The sequence below is a fragment of the Lampris incognitus genome, chromosome 15, assembly GCF_029633865.1.
Source record: "Lampris incognitus isolate fLamInc1 chromosome 15, fLamInc1.hap2, whole genome shotgun sequence".
NCBI classification, from domain to species: domain Eukaryota; kingdom Metazoa; phylum Chordata; class Actinopteri; order Lampriformes; family Lampridae; genus Lampris; species Lampris incognitus.
Genome location: NC_079225.1, coordinates 14,370,871 through 14,397,496, shown reverse-complemented (window position 1 = coordinate 14,397,496; position 26,626 = coordinate 14,370,871). Strand labels below are relative to the sequence as shown.

Below are 26,626 nucleotides of genomic sequence, written 5' to 3'. Positions count from 1 at the left end.
GAGAAACTTTCACCTGCACCAACCAGCAAACGGGTGAAAAGTTTCAAGTTGTACAAATCGTTACGTCCTCAAAACTGAGTATCCTCATCCTCATCATTGTGGACGTAACTTGATATATCTTGCAAAATCCTGTTTTTCATCCATCCATTATCCAAATCACTTATCCTGCTGTCAGGGTCGCGGGGATGCTGGACTACATCTGTCACTTCTCTCTTCGAAACGAACGCACAAACTACCAGATAATGAATAGACATATTTGTGACAACAGGTAATGCTTATGTGAAATGGAGTCAGTCGTTCTTCCATCAGACAAGACCGCTGCCACTTTTGTCCACCGGGACAGGCAAAGTCAACAAAACTCCAAAAAAAAAACCAAACAAACATCATAGCAACTCTAAAAAAAAAATGTTTTCTAGTTATAAATATTTTATTAAAGATATAATCCATAATTTCATTATATTAAAAAGGCCATATTTCATACTTTTCCCCCCGCTGGCATTTTCATAGCAACAGCCATTTAAAGTCTTCTGTAATATGCTATTTTTCCTACAGTGCTGGCAGATCCACCATTCCCATCAAGTGTTTAAATGTAATGTGGCACGCAAAGGAAATACGTCGAGTTTGCCACAAAAGTAAAGGAAGAAGACGGAACTTGTATGCCTAATGCGGAAGAGCAAGCGATAAGAACTAGGATACAAAGTGAAATGCTTTCCAATGTTTTATTAGGTTTAATTACATTTTGATATGGCTTAATAGGTTGATCGGTCTTCGTTAAACAAATTGCGTGTGCTACCGTTCGATTATCTTGCCAGCATTGCACCAAAATCTGCAACCATCAAAAACTGTGACCTGCACCAGAACTCCCGCATGTTCAGCATCACATTGGTTTCAAATGGAAAGCCGGGATTTGGCGGTGTCAAACGAACCACTGTGACCACCAGATTATCCGCCAAATGTGAAGAAATTAAGGATAACCACTCCATCGTGCAAATGCCAAAATATAATTGGCGTTATGGTCCAAAACCTATGAAACAGACAGTGTTACTCGGTAACCAGATGCCTGGTGATGCTATATCAATTTAGCACAATACAGTAATGAGATAATGACAGCCTGATACTCTCTTAACCTGTGCAATATGTTCCCTCCTAATTAACAGTGAGACAGATAGCGGGCTACACGAGCTGGCTCCTCATATGAAAAGAGTCGTTAGCGGTGAAAACAATGTTATATAGCCCAGCAGTGCTGACAGGTCTCTTTCTCTATTCTCTCCCCCTCTCTCTCTCTCTCTCTCTCTCTCCCCCAGGCTTTGGAGCTGCTGGCAGGTGGTCAGAAAGGGGGGAGAGGATGGATCTTCTGCCCAGTGTGACAGCCTCCCCCCGGGGAAGCCAACATCGGACGCAGGGCCTTACGGGCCGTTGACCCCCGCTGTCTTTGTGATTTATGGCGGCCGGGGCCTTTGGCCACTGCAGACTTCTCTTTTTTCCTCCGGACATACACACCCACCGCAGCACCGACCACGGGAGAATCCACAGCGCGACTCCTCGCACACACACCGAGCGACGGAGCCGCACACACTCGGACAGGATCGCTCTTCTCCAAAGAGGCCCGGACAAAAAGCAAACATCTGTGCATCGTACGGTCCGAGCACGTGTTCCCTGGCCTCCCTCCACGCTAACCTCCATTTGACTGTGTGTGGATTGCTGTCATAATTTCGGTCATGGCCTGTCAGGCGTAGGTAGAGCCCTCGGTGCAATTGCCGCTCAAAGCGACAGGCAAATCAATGGAAGTGCGCTGAGTAATGTGTCGACGGTCCAGTTTCCATATGGTCTCGGCGAGATAAGAAGTCAGAGTCTCTCCTTCTGACTCCACTCATACCACTTCTAATAGCCTCCGCCTCGACGGACTCCATTTCTTACTTGTTTCAGTAGATTTTTTTTCTTTTTTGAATTAACATAATATCAGATATAACGGCAGGAAGGCGCCGGTTTGTTGAAATAGCAGAAGGGTCAGTGTTCAGTAAAAGACTGATTCCCCCAACCGTAAAGGTTTCGAGTGGACACAGGAGTATATTCTCTTTAGGAACAATTCCTTTTCAGTTTTTTTGTTTTTTGTTTTTTTTTGGAAAGCCGTAGACTGATTGAGAGCCAGCAGGCACCCTCGCCATGGTGTTGCCTCCACCGGACAAACGCCACGTGTGCCTGACCACCATTGTCATCATGACCAGTATGGCCTTCATGGACGCCTACCTGGTGGAGCAGAACCAGGGCCCTAGGAAGATTGGCGTGTGTATCATAGTGTTGGTGGGGGACGTGTGTTTCCTCATCGTGTTGCGTTACGTTGCCGTGTGGGTGGGCGCCGAAGTTCGCACGGCCCGTCGAGGGTACGCCATGATCCTCTGGTTCCTCTACATCTTTGTTCTGGAGATCAAGCTCTACTTCGTCTTCCAGAATTGCAAAGCTGACAGGAAGAGCCTGGAGACGGTGGCCAGGAAAGCCTTGACGTTACTGCTGTCGGTGTGTGTGCCGGGGCTCTACTTAGTGCTGGTGGCCCTGGATAGTATGGAGTACGTCAGAACGTTCCGGAAGAAGGAGGACATGCGGGGTCGCCTGTTCTGGGTCGCTCTGGACCTGCTGGACCTGCTGGACATCCAGGCCAACCTGTGGGAGCCCCAGCGGACAGGCTTGCCGATCTGGGCCGAGGGCCTCATGTTCTTCTACTGCTACATCCTGTTGCTCATCTTGCCCTGTGTGTCCCTCAGCGAGATCAGCATGCAGGGAGAACACGTCTCTCCCCAGAAGATGATGCTGTACCCGGTCCTGAGCTTGGTCACCATCAACGTGGTCACCATCCTCATACGTGGCGTCAACATGGTGCTGTTTCAGGACAGCCGCGTCTCCACCATCTTTGTGGGGAAGAACGTGGTGGCCATCGCCACCAAGGCCTCCACGTTCCTGGAGTACCGCAGGCAGGTGAAGGAGTTCCCCCACCCGCAGAATGCCATGGCCCTGGAGTTGCAGCAGAACTCGGTCAGCCACGCACAGCCCCTGCCCAACTCCACAAGCCTGCCCCACGAACCCTCGCCCGCGCAGGACGTCATCGACACATGACCGCCACACCGCCAGACTCGACCTGCACTGGACACGGTGACTTACCGACCTGAACCCCGGCCTCTCTCCGGGCCGCTTCCAAGAAAGCCCTGAGAGAGCCCTGGCGGTTAGTAGAGAAATCAGCTGCATGACAGTGTGGTATTCTGCTCTTGTCAAGCCCACCTGAACTGCTGTGAAACAGTCAAAGAGATTGTCAGCCCCCCACCCCCACCCCCACCCCCAACACATGTCAGAGAATAAGCCTAACCCTGCATCTGACAGCAGGAAACGGAACTTAAAAGAAGAAGGGAAAAAAAATGTTTTTATCGTGCCATTGTGTTTTTAAATGTTTGAAATGTTTTAAATGTTGAAAACTTTATGAAGAGACAATCTCCGTACGCTGCCGCTGGGTGTGCGAGTTCGGTCATGTATGATGGACAGCTGGTTCCTCCGCAGAATGCCCTGTATTTTTTAAAGGTCACTTTTTCGACGGTGCACGTGTGGCATTTCCTTTGAATACCAGCACCAAAGGACATGAACCACCTTCAGGTGAGGAGGAGGAGGAGGGGGAGGAGGAGGAGAGGGATAAAGAGCGATGAGGGTGAGCCGGAAGGGTCTTGTCGGTGTTGTGTTTGGAGGAAAACAGGACGGTAGCAGAGAGAACGCATCTCAGTACGTGTCTGGTTCTGCTGAGGAGGGAGCTATCTGAAAAGCTGCTGCCTCTGTCAGTGTGACACTTAACGACCAAACGCCAGATAAAAAAGCACCCCAGCTCAGCACTACACCATCCACTCCAGGCATTACAGTGTGTGCGCGTGTGTGTGTGTGTGTGTGTGTGTTTCAGTATGAGAAGGCAGTGGTTATGTCAAATGGATTTTTCAAATAGCAGCATATCAAACACATGTGCCATAAATTGCCAACAACACAAACTATGTCCTGATGTGTGTGTGTGTGTGTGTGTGTGCAGGGGAGGGGGGGACAATCTTCTTTAGAACTTACTGTACTGTACATTCCTCTCCAGCTAGCCTCAAGTCCGAGAATGCAGAAATCAAAATCGGGAGATCACTTTGCTGAAAAATTGACAAAAACAAACAAACATTAGAAAAAAGCTAGCTAAAACAACACGCAAACAACTGGGTTACTTTCGTCCTTGTGTTATCCTGTTCATTATGATTATTATGATTATTATTACTATTATTATGCACATTCTTTACTTGTTGGAAGCCAGTACTGTTTTAATAAAAGAGTAATTTAAAAATAAGGAGAACAGCCTTGCTTTTTCTCATTGATTACAATGGAAATTATTATTATTATTATTTTATTTATTTGTTTTTGAAAGCTGCTGTGCTCTTTGTGGGTGTGCTACAATTGAAAACAAATGAAAGTTTATCCATCTCCGTTATATTTTGCTTTTCTTTTCTAGTATTTTATTATATATATTTTTTATATTCCATATTATATATTCTATATTTAATGTTATATTATATATATTATATACTTTATATTATATTTTATATCATATATTTCATATTATATACTTCATATTTTATATTATATATTTTATTTGATTTGTATTTTCTTGTTTTCATACATTTTTCTTTTCTTTTCTTTTCTTGCTTTTCCCCATTGATTACAATGGAAATTATTATTATTATTATTATTATTATCATTATTTTGGAAAGCGGTTGTGCTCTTTGTGAATGTGCTACAACTGAAGACAAACGGAAGTTCATCCGTCTCCATTATATCTTACATTATATTTTAGGGCACTCAGGAGCACGTAGATGTGTAGGCCCAGCAGCTACAGGCTGAGCCCCGGCTTTCATTTCCCACCCCTCGGGCTCCCGCTTTCATGAGCACTAGCGACGACTTTATCTTTAGAAGTGTTATAAAAATGCATGAACCTTTTGCAGACGTCTCTGCCATTTCCCCCAGCTCTCATTATTGCCTAACCGTCCGCTCTTTGTTCCCGTCCACGGCGGCATCGCGCCATGTATCAAATATAACCTCCACAGCCAATAAAACCCTCCTCATGTTTCCACGCTGACGTTTATTAACTGATGCCAGATTTACGGTGCAGCGAGTGGGAGGCCAGCACCGTGAGGAAGTCGCTCTTCCGTAGTGGGAGATATTAAAGGTTAACTACACGCCTCAACATCCAGAAAAGAACGGAGGTACCCCAAAATAACCCCCCCCCCCCACACACACACACACACACTCGCATGTTAACAGCAGCTGTCAGCAGCACAGTATCAAGAGGCCGGCTGGTTATGAAAAAAGGGAAATAGACCCTTTGGTGGCGCAGTGGTTAGCGCCGTCGCCTCACAGCAAGAAGGTCCTGGGTTCGAGCCCCGGGGTAGTCCAACCTTGGGGGTCGTCCCGGGTCGTCCTCTGTGTGGAGTTTGCATGTTCTCCCCGTTTCTGTGGTAGGCTTCCTTCGGGTGCTCTGGTTTCCTCCCAGTCCAATGACATGTAGGCCAGGTGAATCGGCCGTACTAAATTGTCCTTAGTTGTGCATGTGTGTGGGCCCTGTGATGGCCAGGCGGCCTGTCCAGGATGTCTCCCCGCCTGCTGCTCAATGACCGCTGGGATAGGCTCCAGCATCTCATGACCCCGATCAGGATAAGCAGCTTGGGTAATTGGTGGATGGACGGATGGACGGCTGGTCCTTTGTCTTGGGGAACATTTTGACCTAAATGGAGGCAATAACTCTGAACGTTCAGATTGAATCCTGCAAAGTAATGATCATATTCATCACCGCTGATCCTGACCGGCTTGGTAGGACCACCGCAAGCCCAATTATAAACTCGCGAGCACGCAGCTGAGAAGTGCAGAGGTGAAACCAGCATATATGCAGCTAAAGCAGCTGCACTGGGGCCCGCACACACTGACCCGTCTTCTTCTCCCCTCCATCGTATCAAAGATCTCCGGCACGGTGTCTCCAGTATGCGGTATGTGGGGAAAATGTGCCCTGCATGTAATTATGGTCATGCGTACTACCGTGTACTGTGCAGTAGAATAGACAGCTTCACACAGCGAAAAGCCCGGAGAGTGCGCCTATGATGTAAGTAGAACTTATCTATTATTTATGTGACTAATAATCAACCTACACACTCGTGTGTTGTGTTTACAAGGCCTAGTATCAATCATAAAATGCTCAGAAATGAATAATGTTGATGCGCAGGTGTGCTGTCACGATGAGGTTTTCATCTGTTATGGTGCTCCAACACCAGATTTAGTTAAGTAGGCTACTCTATCGCTATCTTGGCCTTGCTAGTATTATTATTTCCCCCCCCCCTTTTTTCCCACCCCACCTTTCCGAGCCTTCTCGGTTGGTACTTGACCTCTGCCGATCTGGGGAGGGCTGCTGACCCTTTACCACATGGCTCCTTCGATACATGTGGTGTCGCCGGCCGCTTCTTTTCACCTGACAGTGAGGAGTTTTGCCAGGGGGACGTAGCACGTGGGAGGATCACGCTACCCCCCCCCCCAGTTCCCCCTCCCCCCCAAACAGATGCCCCCGACCAACCAGAGGAGGCACTAGTGCAGCAACCAGGACACATACCCACATCCGGCTTCCCACCCGCAGACACGGCCAATTGTGTCTGTAGGGATGCCCAACCAGGCAGGAGGTAACATGGGGATTCGAACTGGCGATCCCTATGTTGTTAAGTAATGGAATAGACCGCCACGCTACCCAGACGCCAGAGGTGTAAAAACCAGGTGCAGAAAGTAAATCTCCAAACCGTGTATTTGCTCCAACCATGTTACTAAACCAGCTGATTTCATTGACTAGTTTTCCCTACCTAGTTGATTTGTGCTGGTGACTAGAGTCTGCTGGTGTAGTGCACGAGTGGAGCAAATACATGGTTTGGACTTATACATCACACCCAGACCTACTACGTCCGGGTGCGATGTGCAGGCCGGGGCCGCTCCGACCATCTTGCATCGGGGCGCGGCGCTGTCTCGTTACACTGCTGGCGAAGTGCTCATTTTCCAAATAACGCAACATTTGATTCAGAGATGCGACTCCTGTAGAGATGGTTTGTTTCTCAATGACCTGTGAGGCAGATCTGAACAATAAGAAGAAATGCGAGTAACAGCTTCTGCTGCTCGCTGTATTTCAAGAGGCCCTTTTCAGCCGAGCTTTTTTATGCACCCTTTTCAAACGTGCAAATATCTGGTAAATTGCGCGGAGACGCCAGTTACGTTATCAAGCAGTATTATTGTATTTGTATCACCATTTGCTTGCTCGCTAATGAGCAGCGATGTTTTTTTATAAAGATATGCAAAACACACAGTGCAGCAATTTTGCAAAACTGTCTGGGGAAATGATTGCAGCGTGAGAAACCAAACGCACGCGGGACGATCAGAGAGACCCCCCCCCCCCATTTCACTTCCAACTAAACAAAATGTCTTTTGCTGGAAGCCCATCAAAGGGTCGAGGCCGTTGAGGGATGAAGGCAGCCATTTTGAGTCTATCTCTGCCAGTTACGAGTCTCTCCTCTTTGAATCCGGGTGAAATAATATTGGCTGTGCTTGCTGGTAAGTATCAAGTAAATCTCAGGTGTCTTGTTAGAAGTACAGACGTTGGTGCATACTGACATGACACCAGTCCGGCTCTGTAACCCAGCTCCCATCTTTCCATTCAATGACCAGGATGAAAACAGGAGCAGAATGGGGCGTCCGGGTAGCGTAGCGGTCTATTCCGTTGCCTACCAACACGGGGATCACCGGTTCGAATCCCTGTGTTACCTCTGGCTTGGTCGGGCGTCCCTACAGACACAATTGGCCGTGTCTGCGGGTGGGAAGCCGGATGTGGGAATGTGTCCTGGTCGCTGCACTAGCGCCTCCTCTGGTCGGTCAGGGCATCTGTTCGGGGGGAACGGAGGGGGGATAGCGTGATCCTCCCATGCGCTACATCCCCCTGGCGAAACTCCTCACTGCCAGGTGAAAAGAAGCGGCCGGCGATTCCACGTGTATCAGAGGGGGCACGCGGTAGTCCGCAGCCCTCCCACGGATTGGCAGAGGGGGTGGAGCAGTGACCGGAATGGCTCGGAAGAGTGGGGTAACTGGCCAGATACAACTGGGGAGAAAAAGGGGGGGGAAATCCCCCAAAAAGCAAGAAAATAGGAGCAGATGAATCCCAACTTTAGGAAACCTTTTTGGGTTGTATGGTCTGTAATTGAAACCTTTTGTGTGTGCTGCATCAGTGCTCACCGCTCCGCCTGCAGTGCCATGTCTCCACTTTAATATATCTTGTCGGAACAAGTGCTTATAGGGGGTGAAAGAAAATGCCAGACTTGGGAATAGAATAAATTACCTGTGGCTGCTCCCCCAACAGATCACCTTTCGGAGAACCCCCTCGGTGTGAGATTTATTCATAAATCACTTGCAGAATGCATCAAGGATTTAATTGCAGTCTGCCCTTGTGTAATAACACAGTGAAACCCATTTTTTCCCAGCCTGATATTTGAATCGATAACTTCCCGGAACGTTCGATTTCCACAAAATCAGTTCAGAACTAATTGGGCAATGGTGGCAAAACCAGTGTTTGTGGCCCATCTCTTTCAATGCTGACCAAACTTAGGTTTAGCCACACACACACACACGTGTGTGTGTATGTGTTTTCATTTGGTTGGAAAGCCCTAAGCCTCAAACCTGTCAATATAGGTCTTCATGCTCTCACACTAATCACTTCTCCAGCTACACAACCCCTGAACTGCACTATCCAGTGCACACAGTAATCTATATGGAAATGGCTCCCTGTGCTGCTGTCATAAAACTGCAGTGTTTTCCCTGTCCAGCGGCGGCTTGATCAACACAGAACGGCTCTCCATCCCCAGCTGTAACGGTTAAAGTAAGATAGACAAGGCATCACAGAAGGGTGAATCAGTTCATCTGGACATGACGTTTATTGACAGAGAACTGCTTCATCACTCGTCTCAGTGACCTCAACAGTCTCGACTGACTGCAGGTATCCCCACCCTTATAAACAACCCAGTGGCATAACCACCGAAACCAATAGTTGGTTTCATATGCAAATTACCGTTACCATTAACTAGACTTACAATGGCCATGAAGGAGAGAAATTTGGTGTGAACACCCATAATGCATTGTGGGGAGGAGACAAAATGGATAACAATGGGATGGTAGTGGAAGTGAAAGGTCTGGTGTGTCTAAGTGACGGTTCCTACACAAGACTTAACATAAACTCAGAATGCCAGTCTGTTCTGGATTTAGCTGGTGTCTCAAGTCATTGGCAGGTCCACGTTCGTTAGAAGTACATGATAAATAATTATACTACTGGGAGTGATCATTATCCTGTATCATGTCAGATATACGTCGTGAGGCGGCATGATAGCCCAGTGGTTAGCACTGTTGCCTCACAGCAAGAAGGCCCTGGGTTCGAACCCCAGGCTGTCCCAGATCCTTAGTTTGCATGTTCTCCCCGTGTCTGTGTGGATTTCCCTTTGGTGAATAGTACTATATTGTTAAGTGTGTGTGTGTGTGTATATATATATATATAGTATGTAGGACGCGCTCGCAACTCACATCAGGTGCATCGTGGGTCTGGATGGTTTCATGCTCATTATTTTACCAACATTTATATCCATCCATTATCTTAACCACGTATCCTGCTCTCAGGGTCGCGAGGATGCCGCAGCCTATTCCAGCAGTCATTGGGTGGCAGGCGGGGAGACACCCTGGACAGGCTGCTAGTCCATCAGAGGGCTCACACACACACATACACACACACACATTCATTCCTAGGGACAATTTAGTACGGCCAATTCACCTGACCTACATGGTTTTGGACTGTGGGAGGAAACCGGAGGTCCCGGAGGAAACCCACGCAGACACGGGGAGAACATGCATACTCCACACAGAGGACGACCTGAGATGCCCCACCAAGGTTGGACTACCCCGGGGCTCAAACCCATGACCTTCTTGCTGTGAGGTGACCGCGCTAACCACTGCACCACTGTGCAGGCATTATATATATATATATATATATATATATATACACTACCGTTCAAAAGTTTGGGATCACCCAAACAATTTCGTGTTTTCCATGAAAAGTCACACTTATTCACCACCATATGTTGTGAAATGAATAGAAAATAGAGTCAAGATATTGACAAGGTTAGAAATAATGATTTGTATTTGAAATAAGATTTTTTTTACATCAAACTTTGCTTTCGTCAAAGAATCCTCCATTTGCAGCAATTACAGCATTGCAGACCTTTGGCATTCTAGCTGTTAATTTGTTGAGGTAATCTGGAGAAATTGCACCCCACGCTTCCAGAAGCAGCTCCCACAAGTTGGATTGGTTGGATGGGCACTTCTTTGAGCAGATTGAGTTTCTGGAGCATCACATTTGTGGGGTCAATTAAACGCTCAAAATGGCCAGAAAAAGAGAACTTTCATCTGAAACTCGACAGTCTATTCTTGTTCTTAGAAATGAAGGCTATTCCATGCGAGAAATTGCTAAGAAATTGAAGATTTCCTACACCGGTGTGTACTACTCCCTTCAGAGGACAGCACAAACAGGCTCTAACAGGTACTATTTAATGAAGATGCCAGTTGGGGACCTGTGAGGCGTCTGTTTCTCAAACTAGAGACTCTAATGTACTTATCTTCTTGCTCAGTTGTGCAACGCGGCCTCCCACTTCTTTTTCTACTCTGGTTAGAGCCTGTTTGTGCTGTCCTCTGAAGGGAGTAGTACACACCGGTGTAGGAAATCTTCAATTTCTTAGCAATTTCTCGCATGGAATAGCCTTCATTTCTAAGAACAAGAATAGACTGTCGAGTTTCAGATGAAAGTTCTCTTTTTCTGGCCATTTTGAGCGTTTAATTGACCCCACAAATGTGATGCTCCAGAAACTCAATCTGCTCAAAGAAGTGCCCATCCAACCAATCCAACTTGTGGGAGCTGCTTCTGGAAGCGTGGGGTGCAATTTCTCCAGATTACCTCAACAAATTAACAGCTAGAATGCCAAAGGTCTGCAATGCTGTAATTGCTGCAAATGGAGGATTCTTTGACGAAAGCAAAGTTTGATGTAAAAAAAATCTTATTTCAAATACAAATCATTATTTCTAACCTTGTCAATGTCTTGACTCTATTTTCTATTCATTTCACAACATATGGTGGTGAATAAGTGTGACTTTTCATGGAAAACACAAAATTGTTTGGGTGATCCCAAACTTTTGAACGGTAGTGTATATATATATATATATATATATATATATATATATATATTATCCAGTGAGTCAAGTAAATTCTTCATGAGACTGTCTCATAAAGAATTTACTTGACTCACTGGACTATTTTACTCATTTGTTGAGCACTTCCCCTACTGTTGAATGTTTCTTTTAACAAAGTTATATGAATATATATACACACACACACACACATCCATCCATCCATTATCCAAACCGCTTATCCTGCTCTCAGGGTCGCGGGGATGCTGCAGCCTATTCCAGCAGTCATTGGCGGCAGGCGGGGAGGCACCCTGGACACTAAGAAAAACAAGTACCAGTGTGTACCTAAGTGGGTACAAATGCTTGTCGCTGGGGCAGTACCTTTCTGAAGTACAATAATGTACCCATGTAAAGACACTTCATTGTCTTTTAAGTACCTTTCTTACCTTTCAGCTTATGGAAAGATACATATCTGATCCTTCAAAGTACAATATTGTACCTCTGTTGCTGTAATGTACCTATGAGCACAGAAGGGTACCTCTTCTGTGCCTCAATTTCTGAGAGGACAGGCTGCCAGTCCATCACAGATATATATATATATATATATATATATATATATATATATATATATATATATATATATATATATATATATATATATATATTATATTATATTATATTATATTTACATTATAGACATAAGTCATAGTGAGTTGAAAATTAACGTAGTCATAGATTTCCCCACCTCAACAACTAGAGTATTACGAGTATCTATCAGTACACAAGATACGAAGTGAAACGTACAGCTATGTGAGTGTTCAGTGTATATTATTGTACACTAGTCTATGTTGGTTGGTACCAAAATAGAACGAGCAGAAACAAAATTCATAACAAGAAAGAAAAACACTATTTATGAATTGTGAAGAAATAATAATAATAATAATGTCCCTGCTTCCGGGCCGCTGTCCTGTGTCTTTCCAGATATAAAAAAAAATAAATCATGATTTCGTTGAAGGTTAAATTTTTTTCAGTGATAATTTTGGGGGGCTTCCTCTGGCCTCTTAATGGGGCGGCATATGTCCTGGTCCACAGTAAGTACCAGCGTTTTATTCACATTACTTCCCCCTTCGTGAGCCAAGAGAGGGCAAAATTCAAACTGCAAAAACAGAATTGATAAATGAGACATACGCCACCTAACAAAAGTTAAAATATTGTGTTGAAATTGTGGCACTTGATCAAAACCAAGACTCCTCTGGAGACCCAAGCCCAGTATCTAAGTCAGCTATTCTCTCTCTCTCTCTCCATTTAAAGACATTCTGAGTACAACATTATCAAGGTAAAGTTAAATGCACGTTCTGGACTCTATCCAACGCTAATGTTCCTACGCTGGTCGTGATGGATGTCTCTGGACTAACCAAACAGACCTACTGAACGCTGGACAGCATGAGCCTATGGGAAGCCAGACGCTCCACGTCCAACTCTGATTTAACAGCCAAGTTCACCAGTCGCCGTCATCCAACTTAAACCTGACCTTCCAACACTGTGCTGCAACCAAACCAGAGATATCAATCCTCAGCACTCACCGCTCCTTCCCAAGGTCCCCGTATTTGATCTTCACAGCTAACAAGTCACTGTGTAACCTTCACATACCGCTGCTACGAGGGATGAATTATTGAGCCACAGCCTGGTCTGAATGCATAGAAAAACAGGCCATGGCAGCTGTCATAAAAAAAAAAACATGGGGGCGCCTGGGAGGCATGGCAGTCTATTGCCTACCAACACAGGGATCGCCAGTTCGAATCCCTGTTACCTCCCGTTTGGTCGGGCGTCCCTACAGACACAATTGGCCGTGTCTGTGGGTGGGAAGCCGGATGTGGGTATGTGCCCTGGTCGCTGCACTAGCACCTCCTCTGGTCTGCCTGTTCGGGGGGGGAGGAGGAACTGGGGGGGAATAGTGTGATCCTCTCACGTGCTATGTCCTCCTGGTGGAACTCCTCACTGTCAAGTGAAAGGAAGCGGCTGGCGACTCCACGTGTATCGGAGGAGGCACGTGGTAGTCTGCAGCCCTCCCTGGATCGGCAGAGGGGGCGGAGCAGCGACCGGGACGGCTCGGAAGAGTGGGGTAATCTGACGGATACAACTGCGGAGAAATAAGGGGGAACCCCCCCCCCTAAAAAAAAAACCATAAGCACAAATGAGAAATGAAAGCACATCCTTGCCGAAAATCTCACCGTTAGTTGTTCAACGGCAGACTGCCCACTGTAAAAGTTTATTTTTACAAGTTTTCCTGTTTGTCCACATGGACGTCTCAACCTCTGCCGGGTCACCGGGATGAGGGTGTGTGATGCTGAGAGGCCTGATAACATGGCGAACCGACGCAGGGATGTCAGCTCAAACTTCTGTGAATGGGTTCCAGTGGTAATTGTGTTAACCATTAAAAGTGTGACACATAATGTTGACTTCATTATTAGCCAGTTTCGTTGGACATTATCCAATTATAAAAAAATTCCCAGACAATGTTTAAATACCAGGGTAAGGTCAAATGGTAATGATAGGATGGATTACAATTATTCTAGGATGGAGGGATGCTAACACAAGACCCCGGTAAGGGAAAAAATTATAAATTTTCAGAGCAAAAAAAAAAGAAAAAAAAAAAGAAACACGTTATCAAGCAAAAACAAATATGAGTCCAAATCCCCAGGTTCTGCAGCGGCAGTGAGATATTTGGTGGGCCTCGAATTCAATTTTTATTCCGGATTAAACAAGCCTCTGTGTTGAGCATACAAATCACAAAATCCCCTTCAAAGAATTCAATGTGTTACTGTTCAAATACTCCAAACGCTGCGCTTCCCTTTGAGTCTTGCGCACACGGCTTTGAAACATCCAGCGGCACAAAGCGAGTGTGTCGACCAGCTGACATCAGCACAGTAAACCAAACCAGTGTAGTAAACTAATCTCGGCATGGGGGCAGCCCAGCATGCACGGGACTGCAGAACGGGACCTCCTGCAACAGGCAGCAGGGAGGTAGTTTGCCGAGCATCCATCGCTGCGGCACAGCAATTTACCCAAACAGCGGGGTGGTGTCAAAAATACTGGCAAGGAACAAACAAGGAACATAATGTCCTCAAGCTGCTATTGTGGGGGTGGCGGATGAGCAAGTAAACAACTTTTCAGAGCAGGATTACCACACGCCAAGGCCAGGACGCGTGGGCCTGTCCCTCCAAGTCTGGCAAAATAAATAGCGGTGGATGGCTAAGCCGGTTGTTCATGAGAGATAGCTGTCCAAACAGAAGGCTTGTTAGGGGGGGCCGAGAGGAGAAGTCATCGCAGCACAAGATCACGGCTGACAGAGAAGCTTGTTAGCTGCAGCCGCGCTGGCCAAGAGGTGGCTCATTAAGGGGAAAAACACCTCGAGCTGCTTAGGCCATGCTGGTTAATCCAGATGGCCTTCGCGTGGCTAGATTTAATAGAAATATATCAAAACACGTGACGTGATGGCGGATGACGTGTTAGCTTTCAGACCTGCATGTCTTACTGTACACAATACCTTATGATCAGAAGGTCTGAGCATGGTGGCTGGGTGTTTTTGTTTTTGTTTTTTTCCTTTTTGGCTTGTTATAGCACACCATTGCAGCATTTACATCACTGTGTGCCCAGTGAATGCATCACTCGCTGTGGTGACAGAGTTCCAATTATATCATTCATTGAGCTTTGGCACAGGGGTGGAAACGCTATTGCTACAGCGCCCCCCAATGGTGACTTAGAAGAGAAAACACAGGATTCATTTATCCAGTGATTTTGCAACAAGGAACCCTCTTTAAATTCTCTGGTTGCGTTTATCTGGATGTAACTAACCCAAACCTCAACAAGTACTAACGAACTAACAATCTAACTGCATGCAATTCATACTTTGTCATTAATCCAGTGAGTCAAGTATATTCTTCCATTTATACTTTATTTTGCTCATTTGTTGAGCACTTCCCCTACCGTTGGGTGTTTCTTTTAACAAAGTTAATTTGTCATTATCTATTCAACCAAAATGCACATGCACATTGCAAAAAAAGGCACTGTAAATGTACCTCGGTATCCAGTACCTTTGGAGAACCCTCTTTAGCAACAGTAACCTGAAACAGTCAGTCCCTGTCCGGACTCTTTCACATCACATCAGAGGAATTCTGATCGACTTTTTAATCGCAGAACTGCTTCAGTCTGTTGATGTTCGAAGGCGTTCATTTAGACGCGGCTCCACCATCTTGATGAATTCCCTCCCATCCCCTCCACGACGAGACAGTGGGGAGGAGGAACACATTCAGACACAGACTCACCCCCCCCCCCCCAAGCAAACCATGAAACGCCTTGGCCAGTCTTTTGTACCAACAGCCATCAGGCGCCACAAGGCCCACCCCCTACCCCAACGTCGTCCCTCCCCCCTTTCCTACCTCCCCCCCTCCTCCACCTCCCGCACAAGGACTGACCAGGACCGACTCCTTGACTTGACCCCCTGACCCCTGCACAAGGACTGACTAGTACCGACTTCTTGACCCCCTGACCACCGCACAAGTACTGACTAGGACCGACTTCTTGACCCCCGCACAAGGACTGACTAGGACCGACTCCTTGACCTCCATAGACCGCCACTGAGCCCTCTGACTTATGATTAGGCTGACTTGACCTAGTGACCCACCTGACTGTACCGCACCTTGCATATTGCACATGGTGTACTGTTTTACGGTGTACAAGTTGCTTCTGTTCACATATTGCATATGACATATTACCTTGCATATCTCACATTGTGCACTATTTAAAATGCACAAGTTGCTATTTATTTATGGAACTGATGATAGAGCATACTGCTGGTGGAGTGTATATGTTGTAAATGCTATGCCACGTGTGTATATGCTATGCATATACATATATACACAGAATATGTGTATATGCTGATCTCATATCTATGATGATGTTTAGTATTGTTAGCATTAATGTTAGGTTTAGTGTTGTTCTGATCCCGAGGTGACTGACCTCTACTATCTGTCTATCTACCCTGTTCACGTCTCTCTTTTTTTTACCCTCTTTGCCGCTATCTACACCTGAATTTTCCCTTCGGGGAGGAATAAAAGTTATCTTATCTCATCTTATCCAAGATTTAGTCACAAACTGAATGGGGTTGAGACCTGGACTTTTTGGCTATTGCAAAACCTTGATTTCTTCAATGCCAATTCAGTAAATGTATGTGTGCTTTGGATCACTGTCTTGTTGCATGATTCACTCCCACCCAAGTCATGTCTCTCAGACAGATGGTCTTCACATTTTCCTCTAGAAGATTCTTCTACAGAGAGGAATTCATGGGGGACTTGGTGACTGGGAGGCATCCAGGTCCCGTGGCTGCAAAACAGCCAAATCATCAACCATCTGACACCATGCCTGACAATTGGAAGAGGGTTTGGTGTTTGCCAAACATGGTATACTTACAGCCAAACAACTTCCCTTCAATTATTCATGTCCAAAGGACAGAGTTTTCCCGAGAGTGATTCCCTGGCCATACTTCCATGAAAACCATACTGGTTCAAGGTTTTCCAAACGTTAAAGTCATGGACTTAAAGAACTACACTGGCGTTATCTTGACTTGTCACCCGTTACCAGAGGTGGCTCACATCTTTAACAAACCTCGTCGGAATAGATGTACACAATTAATTTTGGAGAAAAGTAGCCCACCTCAATTCACACTTCCATTCATGCTGAAAAGATGCAGAACACTTAATGACAATTGAAAATCGTTAAGTATACATAATTTACCTTTTTAAAACGCCGCCATTTCTATATCTTTCGTTAAAATCCAGCCATTCCCTGAACCAAGCCGCGTATCCCAGCAGCCACCGGGCGGAAGGCGGGAAGACCCCCCGGAAAAGCGCGCCAGTCCATCACAGGGCCGACACACGCCTGCAACCAGCAGTAGCGCAGACGAGCCCAAGTGAAACGGTTTCCTAAATGACAAAGTACTAGTATCAATAAAAATGCTAACGTTATTTTCTCTGACAGTTTGGAAACGTGCATTTGATATTTAGTATTGTAGCCGGTTATTTACGTGCCCGGTGCGGGATTCGGTACGGGGTATACTGCAACACAAGGCGACATCACTAACCGCTCGGCTAAAGGGTCAGACCCATTAGCTAGGGGGCTAACGTGTCTTACTAGTAGTTTACAGTACTACATGTATTTTCTTATGCTGTGGCTGTAATGTGTGTCACGACATCAGCCGTCCTTACCTCGCCTGGTCCAACTGACGGTGAGCGGCTGTAGCGGCACCATGCAGGCCGCGTCTTCGGCTGATCGTGGACAGATAGTCAGGTTTAGATGTGGTCTGTATCTTACCCATCCCCGTGTAAACTAGTAATAAGACACGTTAGCCCTTAGCTAACGGGTCTGACCCTTTAGCCGAGCGGTTAGCGATGTCGCCTTGTGGCGCAGTACACCCCGTGTCGAATCCCGCACCGCGCAAGAAAATAAGCGGTTACATTGGTGGCAGCGGTGGGATCCGGAAGTGTGCAGATCCTCAGAAGTCTCCTCGGAGCGCGGGAAAAACATAGCGCGAGGGCGCGCTTCCGGGGAGGGTGACGACTGTAAACTAGTAATAAGACACGTTAGCCCCCTAGCTAACGGGTCTGACACTTTAGCCGAGCGGTTAGTGACGTCGCCTTGTGGTGCAGTTCACCCGTATCGAATCCCGCAACGGGCAAGAAAATAACCGCTTATCTCGAACTGACATTTACACGAACGGTCAAATATATTTACTCTGCTTAAATTTCTTTCTGAAATTCACAGCATTCTATTTTTCCAACTACTGACAGAAACGTTTGACTTACTCGGCTTCTCCTGTGGTTCAGCGGATTACCGAGCACCATTTTTAATAAACCGTACAGACGTCCGGGTACGCAAACTTGCTATCCTGCGCAAATAACGAGTCGTAACTTTCAACCAATCGTTGACCTCTACTGTACTTTTGTTCCGCCACCCGGAGCTGTCGATCAAAACAGAGGCGTAAGGCGCTATCGACTTGTCTTACGCCAAGAAAATAGTTCCTTGTGGTGGACACGTATTGGGGACAGAATTCAACCCAGGAACTAAGGGTTAAGTCATGGTTGCCCTGGCAGGTTAACGCAGGGTTAAGTTATGGTTGTCCAGCCAGTTTTCTGATTATTCTTGCCACCTCCGCTCAGTCGAGCTGTGGTTTGGTTGCTCTCTGATTTACCGTGGATTAAAGAAAGTTGCCTACACGGCTAAAGTGTGAACCTACGGTCTTCTCCGTTCCTTCGGCTCTACACTGGTGACCCCGACGTCGGTTTTCGGATAAGTTTTCTGAAACCACACACATTATGGCTACGAACGCCGTTGCAATTAAACTGCCGGAGTTTTGGGAGTCTTCCGCGGCTACATGGTTCGCGCAGGCTGAGGCACAGTTCGCGCTCAGAGACATAACAGCAGACGAGACCAGGTACTACTACGTATTGGCAGCGCTGGGGTGCGCTACGGCTTCCAGGATAAGCGGTTTCATAACCAACCCACCGGCCGATGGTAAATACGCCGCACTTAAACATCTCCTCCTTGAAACTTTTGAACTGTCAACAACGGAGAGAGCACGTCGCCTCTTCGCAATTCAGGGCTTGGGAGATGGCAAACCATCGGAGCTAATGAGCAGGATGTTAAACCTACTGGGTCAAGAAAAGCCATGTTTCCTGTTTATGGAGCTGTTTCTGCGCAACATGCCGCCCCACGTCCAGACTGCGCTCGCTAACTCCACCATCACTGATCCCCGTGAGCTGGCAAAGGAGGCTGACCGATTCTTCGTCGCTACACAACGTTCCTCCCATGCCGGGGTGCTGGCTCCTACCTTCACTGGCCCCCCGCCGACATCGCGGGCGTGGCCCGACGGTGGCGCCACAGCATCAGACCGCTACAAGCCCTCTGGACTCTGTATGTACCACGCTCGATTTGGTGCGAAAGCTAAACGGTGCCGTTCCCCCTGCAACTACAGGCCGACGGGAAACGAGAGGGCCAACACTCAGTAGTGGCCATGAGTGTTGGCGATACGAGCAGGCTACTCTTCATCCTCGACACCATCTCCGGTCGGCGATTTCTTTGTGACACGGGCGCACAGAGAAGCGTGCTCCCTGCTACTGACGTCGACATCATGGGCGGGGAGCGGGGCCCCCAGTTGGCGACGGCTGACGGCAGCCCTATCCACACCTACGGCGTGCGGTCTGTAGAACTGTGTTTTGGTGGACAACGTTTCACGTGGGAGTTCGTCATGGCCAATGTAACGCTTCCCCTCCTCGGAGCTGATTTTTTGTGCGCTTACGGTTTGCTAGTGGACATTCAGAACAGCCGTCTGGTCGATGCCTTAACCTTCTCCTCCTTCGCATGTACGCGGAGGGAAGCGGCCTATGCAGGTCTAGCCAACTCTCTCTCAGAGGCAGACAAGTTCACCCGCCTCCTCGCTGAGTTCCCTGACCTCACCCAGCCTACCTTCTCTGCACCCACCGCTAAGCATGGGGTGGAGCATCACATTGCTACGAAGGGGCCCCCGGTCTACACCAGAGCCAGGCGTCTCGACCCCGCCAAACTCGCCATTGCCAAGTCTGAGTTCGAGCACCTGGAACGCATGGGGATCATCCGCCGCTCTGACAGCCCGTGGGCGTCCCCACTCCACATCGTCGCTAAGCCTGATGGAGGTTGGCGCCCATGCGGGGACTACCGCCGACTAAATGACGCCACCACGCCCGACCGCTATCCTGTCCCGCATATCCAGGACTTTTCTGCAAACCTGTCTGGCAAATGCGTCTTCTCAAAAGTCGACCTGGTCCGTGGTTATCATCAAGTTCCCGTGCACCCCTCAGACATCCCCAAGACAGCGGTGACTACCCCATTCGGCCTATTTGAATTCCTACGAATGCCATTTGGACTCAAAAACGCGGCCCAGTCCTTTCAGCGGCTGATGGATTCAGTGCTCCGTGGCCTTCCTTTCCTCTTCGTCTATTTGGACGACATACTCATCGCCAGCGCCTCCAAGGAAGAACACCTGTCCCATCTTCATGCCCTCTTCACACGCCTCAGCCAGCATGGGCTGATCGTCAACCCGGCGAAGTGCCGGTTCGGGCTGACAGCCATTGATTTCCTCGGGCATCGCATCACTGGGGACGGGGCAGTCCCCCTGCCCTCAAAGGTGGAAGCGGTGGCGGCCTTTCCGCGCCCCCAAACAGCTCGTGCGCTCAGGGAGTTCATCGGGATGGTGACATTCTACCACCGCTTCATTCCCCGAGCCGCCTTTATCATCCGGCCACTGTACGAGGCGCTGAAAGGCATGTCCCCCAACCAGGCGGTCGACTGGACAGCAGAGCGGGACCGTGCGTTCACCGAGACTAAAGCTGCGCTCTCCCAGGCTACCCTGCTAGCGCATCCTTCACCTACAGCGCCTATTTCCATAACCACGGATGCATCGGACTATGCTGTTGGTGCGGTTCACGAACAGTGGGTGGGGGGGGCTTGGCAGCCTTTGGCCTTTTTCAGTCGCCAGCTTACACCCCGAGAGCGCAAGTATAGTACTTTTGACAGGGAACTCCTCGGTCTCTGGCTCGCTGTCCGGCATTTCCGTTTCCTGCTAGAGGGCCGCGAGTTTACTGCGTACGTGGACCACAAGCCCCTCACGTTTGCCATGTCCAAGACGGCCGAGCCATGGTCCGCTCGCCAGCAGCGACAACTCTCCTACATTTCGGAATTCACTACCGACATCCAGCACGTCGCTGGTAAGTCTAACCAGGTAGCTGACTGCCTCTCTAGGGCAGTGATTGGAGCGGTCCACCTAGGCCTTGACTATGCACAGATGGCCGTTGACCAGGCCACGGACCCGAGCATCCTCCGTCTCCGGGCCTCCGACACGGGGCTCCGCCTGCAGGACGTTCCTTTCAGCGACACAGGTGCCACCCTCCTGTGTGACGTCTCCACAGGACAGCCCAGGCCCATCGTCCCGCACAGCTGGAGACGCCCCGTATTTGAAGCTGTGCACGGCCTCTCTCATCCAGGCGGTAAGCCATCCGTGCGCCTGACCTCTGCTAAGTTTGTGTGGGAGGGACTTAAGAGAGACGTGAAAGCGTGGGCCGACTCGTGTGTTGCCTGTCAGCGGGCTAAGATACACCGCCACATTAAGGCGCCCCTGGAACGCTTCGCAGTGCCGGAGAGACGATTTGACCATGTCCACGTCGACCTGGTTGGTCCCCTACCCCCCTCCCATGGGTTCACCTACCTCTTCACTGTGGTGGACAGGACTACGCGCTGGCCTGAAGCTGTTCCCCTGGCATCCACGACGTCTGCTGATGTGGCCCGGGCTTTTATTGGGTCGTGGGTCTCACGTTTCGGTACGCCTTCCGACCTTTCATCTGACCGCGGGCCACAGTTTACCTCAGAGCTATGGAGTGCTGTGGGTGAGGCTCTGGGCGTCAAGCTTCATCGCACTACCGCCTACCACCCTCAGGCGAACGGCCTATGTGAGCGCTTCCACCGGTCCATGAAGGCTGCGCTTCGGGCTACTCTCAAGGACTGCAACTGGGTCGACAAGCTCCCATGGGTCATGCTGGGCCTGCGGACCGCCCCGAAGGAAGACCTACAAGCCTCCTCTGCGGAGCTGGTGTACGGCACGCCGCTGCGAGTCCCAGGCGATTTCATGCCCAATGCAACGCGTCCCTGGTCAGCTGTGGACCAACGAGCCTCCTTGCTGGACGGGGTCAGAGCTTTCACACCCGTCCCTACCGCCCAACACGGCGCGCCGGTGTCCCAGGTGCCCCCAGGTCTGCAGTCAGCGGACTACGTGTTCATCCGTCACGACGCACACCGCCCCCCTCTGCAACCCCCTTATGACGGCCCCTTCCGCGTCCTGGAACGGGGAACTAAGCACCTGGTGGTGGATTTTGGGGGCACGGCCGAGCATGTTTCAGTGGACCGAGTTAAACCCGCACACCTGGACTTGACGCAGCCGTTGGAGTTAGCCCAACCTCCTCGTCGCGGTCGTCCCCCGGCTCCGCCTCCTCCCCCCGTGGAGGCCCGAGCTGCCTCTTCTGCTCCTCAGGCCGACCTCCACAGGCCCGCGTCAATGCCTCCCAGAGACACTCCGGCCCCTGTTATCCGGAGCCGCCGCGGACGGCCTGTTGTCCCCCCGCGCCTGCCTGACTTCGATTACTAGGGCGAATTCTGGGGGGGCTCATGTGGTGGACACGTATTGGGGACAGAATTCAACCCAGGAACTAAGGGTTAAGTCATGGTTGCCCTGGCAGGTTAACGCAGGGTTAAGTTATGGTTGTCCAGCCAGTTTTCTGATTATTCTTGCCACCTCCGCTCAGTCGAGCTGTGGTTTGGTTGCTCTCTGATTTACCGTGGATTAAAGAAAGTTGCCTACACGGCTAAAGTGTGAACCTACGGTCTTCTCCGTTCCTTCGGCTCTACATCCTTTGATTTCTGCAGTCAGAACTCATATGTTCTCATTACGAGAGCCTGTTCAAATCCGACTGTTCACTAGCTAGCCTCGACACAGCTTCTCGGGTAAACTCCGTAAGGTTTTAATGAATATGGAGAAAATGTAAACATGCGTGAGATCTAACAAATAAAGCGAGTCGGGGACACGCGGTTTATATTTATGCGCGCCATGTGGCAGATGTTCTAAATTGGTGATGGCTTGTAATGACGCCGGTATGGTCCTTTAAGTATTTCATACAGATCATCCAGTCTGATCTATAGGGGACTTTGTTGGCCACATCCAATGGGTTGACTGGCAACTGTGCTGAATCTTCTCAGTTTTTACTGCATGATGAGCCAATTAATCAGATCACTTTGTAACCCTTCCCAGACGATCATCATTGAATTCCCTTGTTCTTGGCGTGCTTTCTTGCATTTTTTTTCTCAACTGATTTGACACATTTCTCCAAACTAAGGTTCATGCTCTCAAAGCAGTCAACACAGCCATCTGGACCCTGGGCAATTTTGCAAAAGGGGGTTGGTACGTTTTCATAGTTTCATTGTTTTCACTCAAACTTTTTAATTAAAAAAAAACTGCACACAAACCATTTCCCAACACACACTACACACAAAACTCCACATAAAGTTCAAACAACAACACAGAGCAGGAAATGTTGATTGTTGAATAGGTCACACAGCAGTCACCATGCAGTTGTGTATAAAACGACTGCCCTATGAGTAATGGAGCAGACGGAACAAAGAGTTGCACGAGGAAGAGGAAGAAGAAGAGGACGAGGAGGAGAGGAGAGACAGAGTAGGGAAGAGCGAGAGGAGACAAAGAGGGCACGGGGGAGGAGAAATAGAAAATGGAGAAGAGTCAAAAGGCAAAGAGGGAGAAGTCTCAGATGAGTTGAGAGCAACTCTAATTGTCTAGCTCATCAATCATGGCTTCACCCTGAGAAAGGCTGAAGACAGAGGTCAGCCTAATGTGAGCAGATCCACAATGGCTTCAGTCGTTTCAACTTTCCAGAGAGAAAACAGGTAAGTTTGCTGTGGGCGTTGCGTTGGTGAATAGTATATTGTATTGTTTGTGATTTGGTTGCATACTGAATTCAACGCACAGTGGTCATGAAGGTTACCTTATGTCAGTTCTGTAGATTGTGTATTGTACTTTAAATTGTTGCTGATGGGTTTAGCATGAATTACAGAAATTACATAGTTTTCTACCTAATTGGGCTTTGATGGCCTCATAGTAGCTAATTGTGTATTTTAAAATTTCAGTCTTCAGAATGTAACACACAGAGCAGCTTGAGGTGGATGATATAGTCTTACAGAAAAACATCCTCAAATACATACAAGGGATAATGTGGGATGATTAAATCCTCCATGATAGTCATTGGCCAAAAGGGATTGTGTTCAAAGAGCAATGCCAGACACAGAAAGACAGCATATACACTACCGTTCAAAAGTTTGGGATCACCCAAACAATTTTGTGTTTTCCATGAAAAGTCACACTTATTCACCACCATATGTTGTGAAATGAATAGAAAATAGAGTCAAGACATTGACAAGGTTAGAAATAATGATTTGTATTTGAAATAAGATTTTTTTTACATCAAACTTTGCTTTCATCAAAGAATCCTCCATTTGCAGCAATTACAGCATTGCAGACCTTTGGCATTCTAGCTGTTAATTTGTTGAGGTAATCTGGAGAAATTGCACCCCACGCTTCCAGAAGCAGCTCCCACAAGTTGGATTGGTTGGATGGGCACTTCTTTGAGCAGATTGAGTTTCTGGAGCATCACATTTGTGGGGTCAATTAAACGCTCAAAATGGCCAGAAAAAGAGAACTTTCATCTGAAACTCGACAGTCTATTCTTGTTCTTAGAAATGAAGGCTATTCCATGCGAGAAATTGCTAAGAAATTGAAGATTTCCTACACCGGTGTGTACTACTCCCTTCAGAGGACAGCACAAACAGGCTCTAACAGGTACTATTTAATGAAGATGCCAGTTGGGGACCTGTGAGGCGTCTGTTTCTCAAACTAGAGACTCTAATGTACTTATCTTCTTGCTCAGTTGTGCAACGCGGCATCCCACTTCTTTTTCTACTCTGGTTAGAGCCTGTTTGTGCTGTCCTCTGAAGGGAGTAGTACACACCGGTGTAGGAAATCTTCAATTTCTTAGCAATTTCTCGCATGGAATAGCCTTCATTTCTAAGAACAAGAATAGACTGTCGAGTTTCAGATGAAAGTTCTCTTTTTCTGGCCATTTTGAGCGTTTAATTGACCCCACAAATGTGATGCTCCAGAAACTCAATCTGCTCAAAGAAGTGCCCATCCAACCAATCCAACTTGTGGGAGTTGCTTCTGGAAGCGTGGGGTGCAATTTCTCCAGATTACCTCAACAAATTAACAGCTAGAATGCCAAAGGTCTGCAATGCTGTAATTGCTGCAAATGGAGGATTCTTTGACGAAAGCAAAGTTTGATGTAAAAAAAATCTTATTTCAAATACAAATCATTATTTCTAACCTTGTCAATGTCTTGACTCTATTTTCTATTCATTTCACAACATATGGTGGTGAATAAGTGTGACTTTTCATGGAAAACACAAAATTGTTTGGGTGATCCCAAACTTTTGAACGGTAGTGTATATATATATATATATATATATATATATATATATATATATATATATATATATAATGTTCTCTGCTCAACCTTGAGTTGTGAAGAAGGGAATGGGAATGGAAGTGTTGGTTGCCTAGATCTAAAGTGTGTATATTATATATTATATATATAAGCTAGCTTTTCAGGCCTAATCTGCAGAGTGCAAGTCCACTCAGTCATGAAGAGAGACCCCTGGGAGAGGTCTCCAACAGAATGCCTAATCTTAACCATTTCTAATTTTATGCCTAAATTTAACTGCATCGATCTGACCGCTGTATCCTGTCTGAAATAGCGTGTTTTAGAAGCATGGTCGCATAATCTGACGGATCACAGAATTCGGCGTAACACCTGCCCTGTCCAGTGTCATTGTCAATCATCGATCTGAACTGCTTAGACATAAATACAAGGAAGTTCAATTCAGCTCAGTTCATTTCAATTTATTGTCATTAAAAACAATCTGCAGGCACATGTTAAAAATGAAATAAGGGCTGCGGCTCTGCCAAACAGTGCAAGACAAACACAGACAAACACAATATAAGATATACACACGTGGCGACCAAAAGCTAAAAATAAGTTAAAAAAGAGCAAGAGTATAAAATATTTAAAAGTATCTACAGACATTCAATGGGTGGCCAGGTTCAGGTGGACAACAGCTTGGGGAAAGAAGCTGTTTTTGAGCCTGGTAGTGCGGGCTCTGAGCTCCTGTAGCGCCTCCCAGAGCACAGGGGGGAGAACAGTCCATGGTTGGGGTGGGTGGGATCTCTGCTGATGCTGAGACCCCTTTGAAGGCAGCGTTTGTGATAAAAGTATTTTATGGCTGGGAGCTGGGTACCGGTGATGTGCTGGGCCGCCTTGATGACCCGCTGCAGGGCTTTCTGGTCTACTGAGGTGCAGTTGCCGTACCACACTGAGATGCAGCTGGTCAGGATGCTCCCTATGGTGCAGTGGTAGAAGTTGGTGAGAATTTTCGGGGACAGACGGGTGCCCCTCAGCCTCCTCAGGAAATGCAGGCGTTGTTGGGCCTTTTTCACAAGGGCCTGGGGAAAGTTGATATTTCTGGTAAAGTAGAGATGAAATTCTCACAAGCGCTTTTAAGGTTACACCTCCTATTCATGCGAATTGATAGTAAACGGTATCTTCACGTTTGCACGTCAAAATACACCAAGATA

The 26,626-nt window shown here is 47.6% G+C and overlaps 1 protein-coding gene across 1 annotated transcript; it reads left to right on the top strand.

Moving 5' to 3' along the window:
* Window positions 1-2,163: 2,163 nt before the first annotated feature.
* Window positions 2,164-3,108, top strand: tmem121ab (transmembrane protein 121Ab). Its single transcript, XM_056295067.1, has one exon. The coding sequence runs from the start codon at window positions 2,164-2,166 to the stop codon at window positions 3,106-3,108; it is 945 nt and encodes a 314-aa protein (XP_056151042.1).
* The last annotated feature ends 23,518 nt before the right edge of the window (window positions 3,109-26,626 follow it).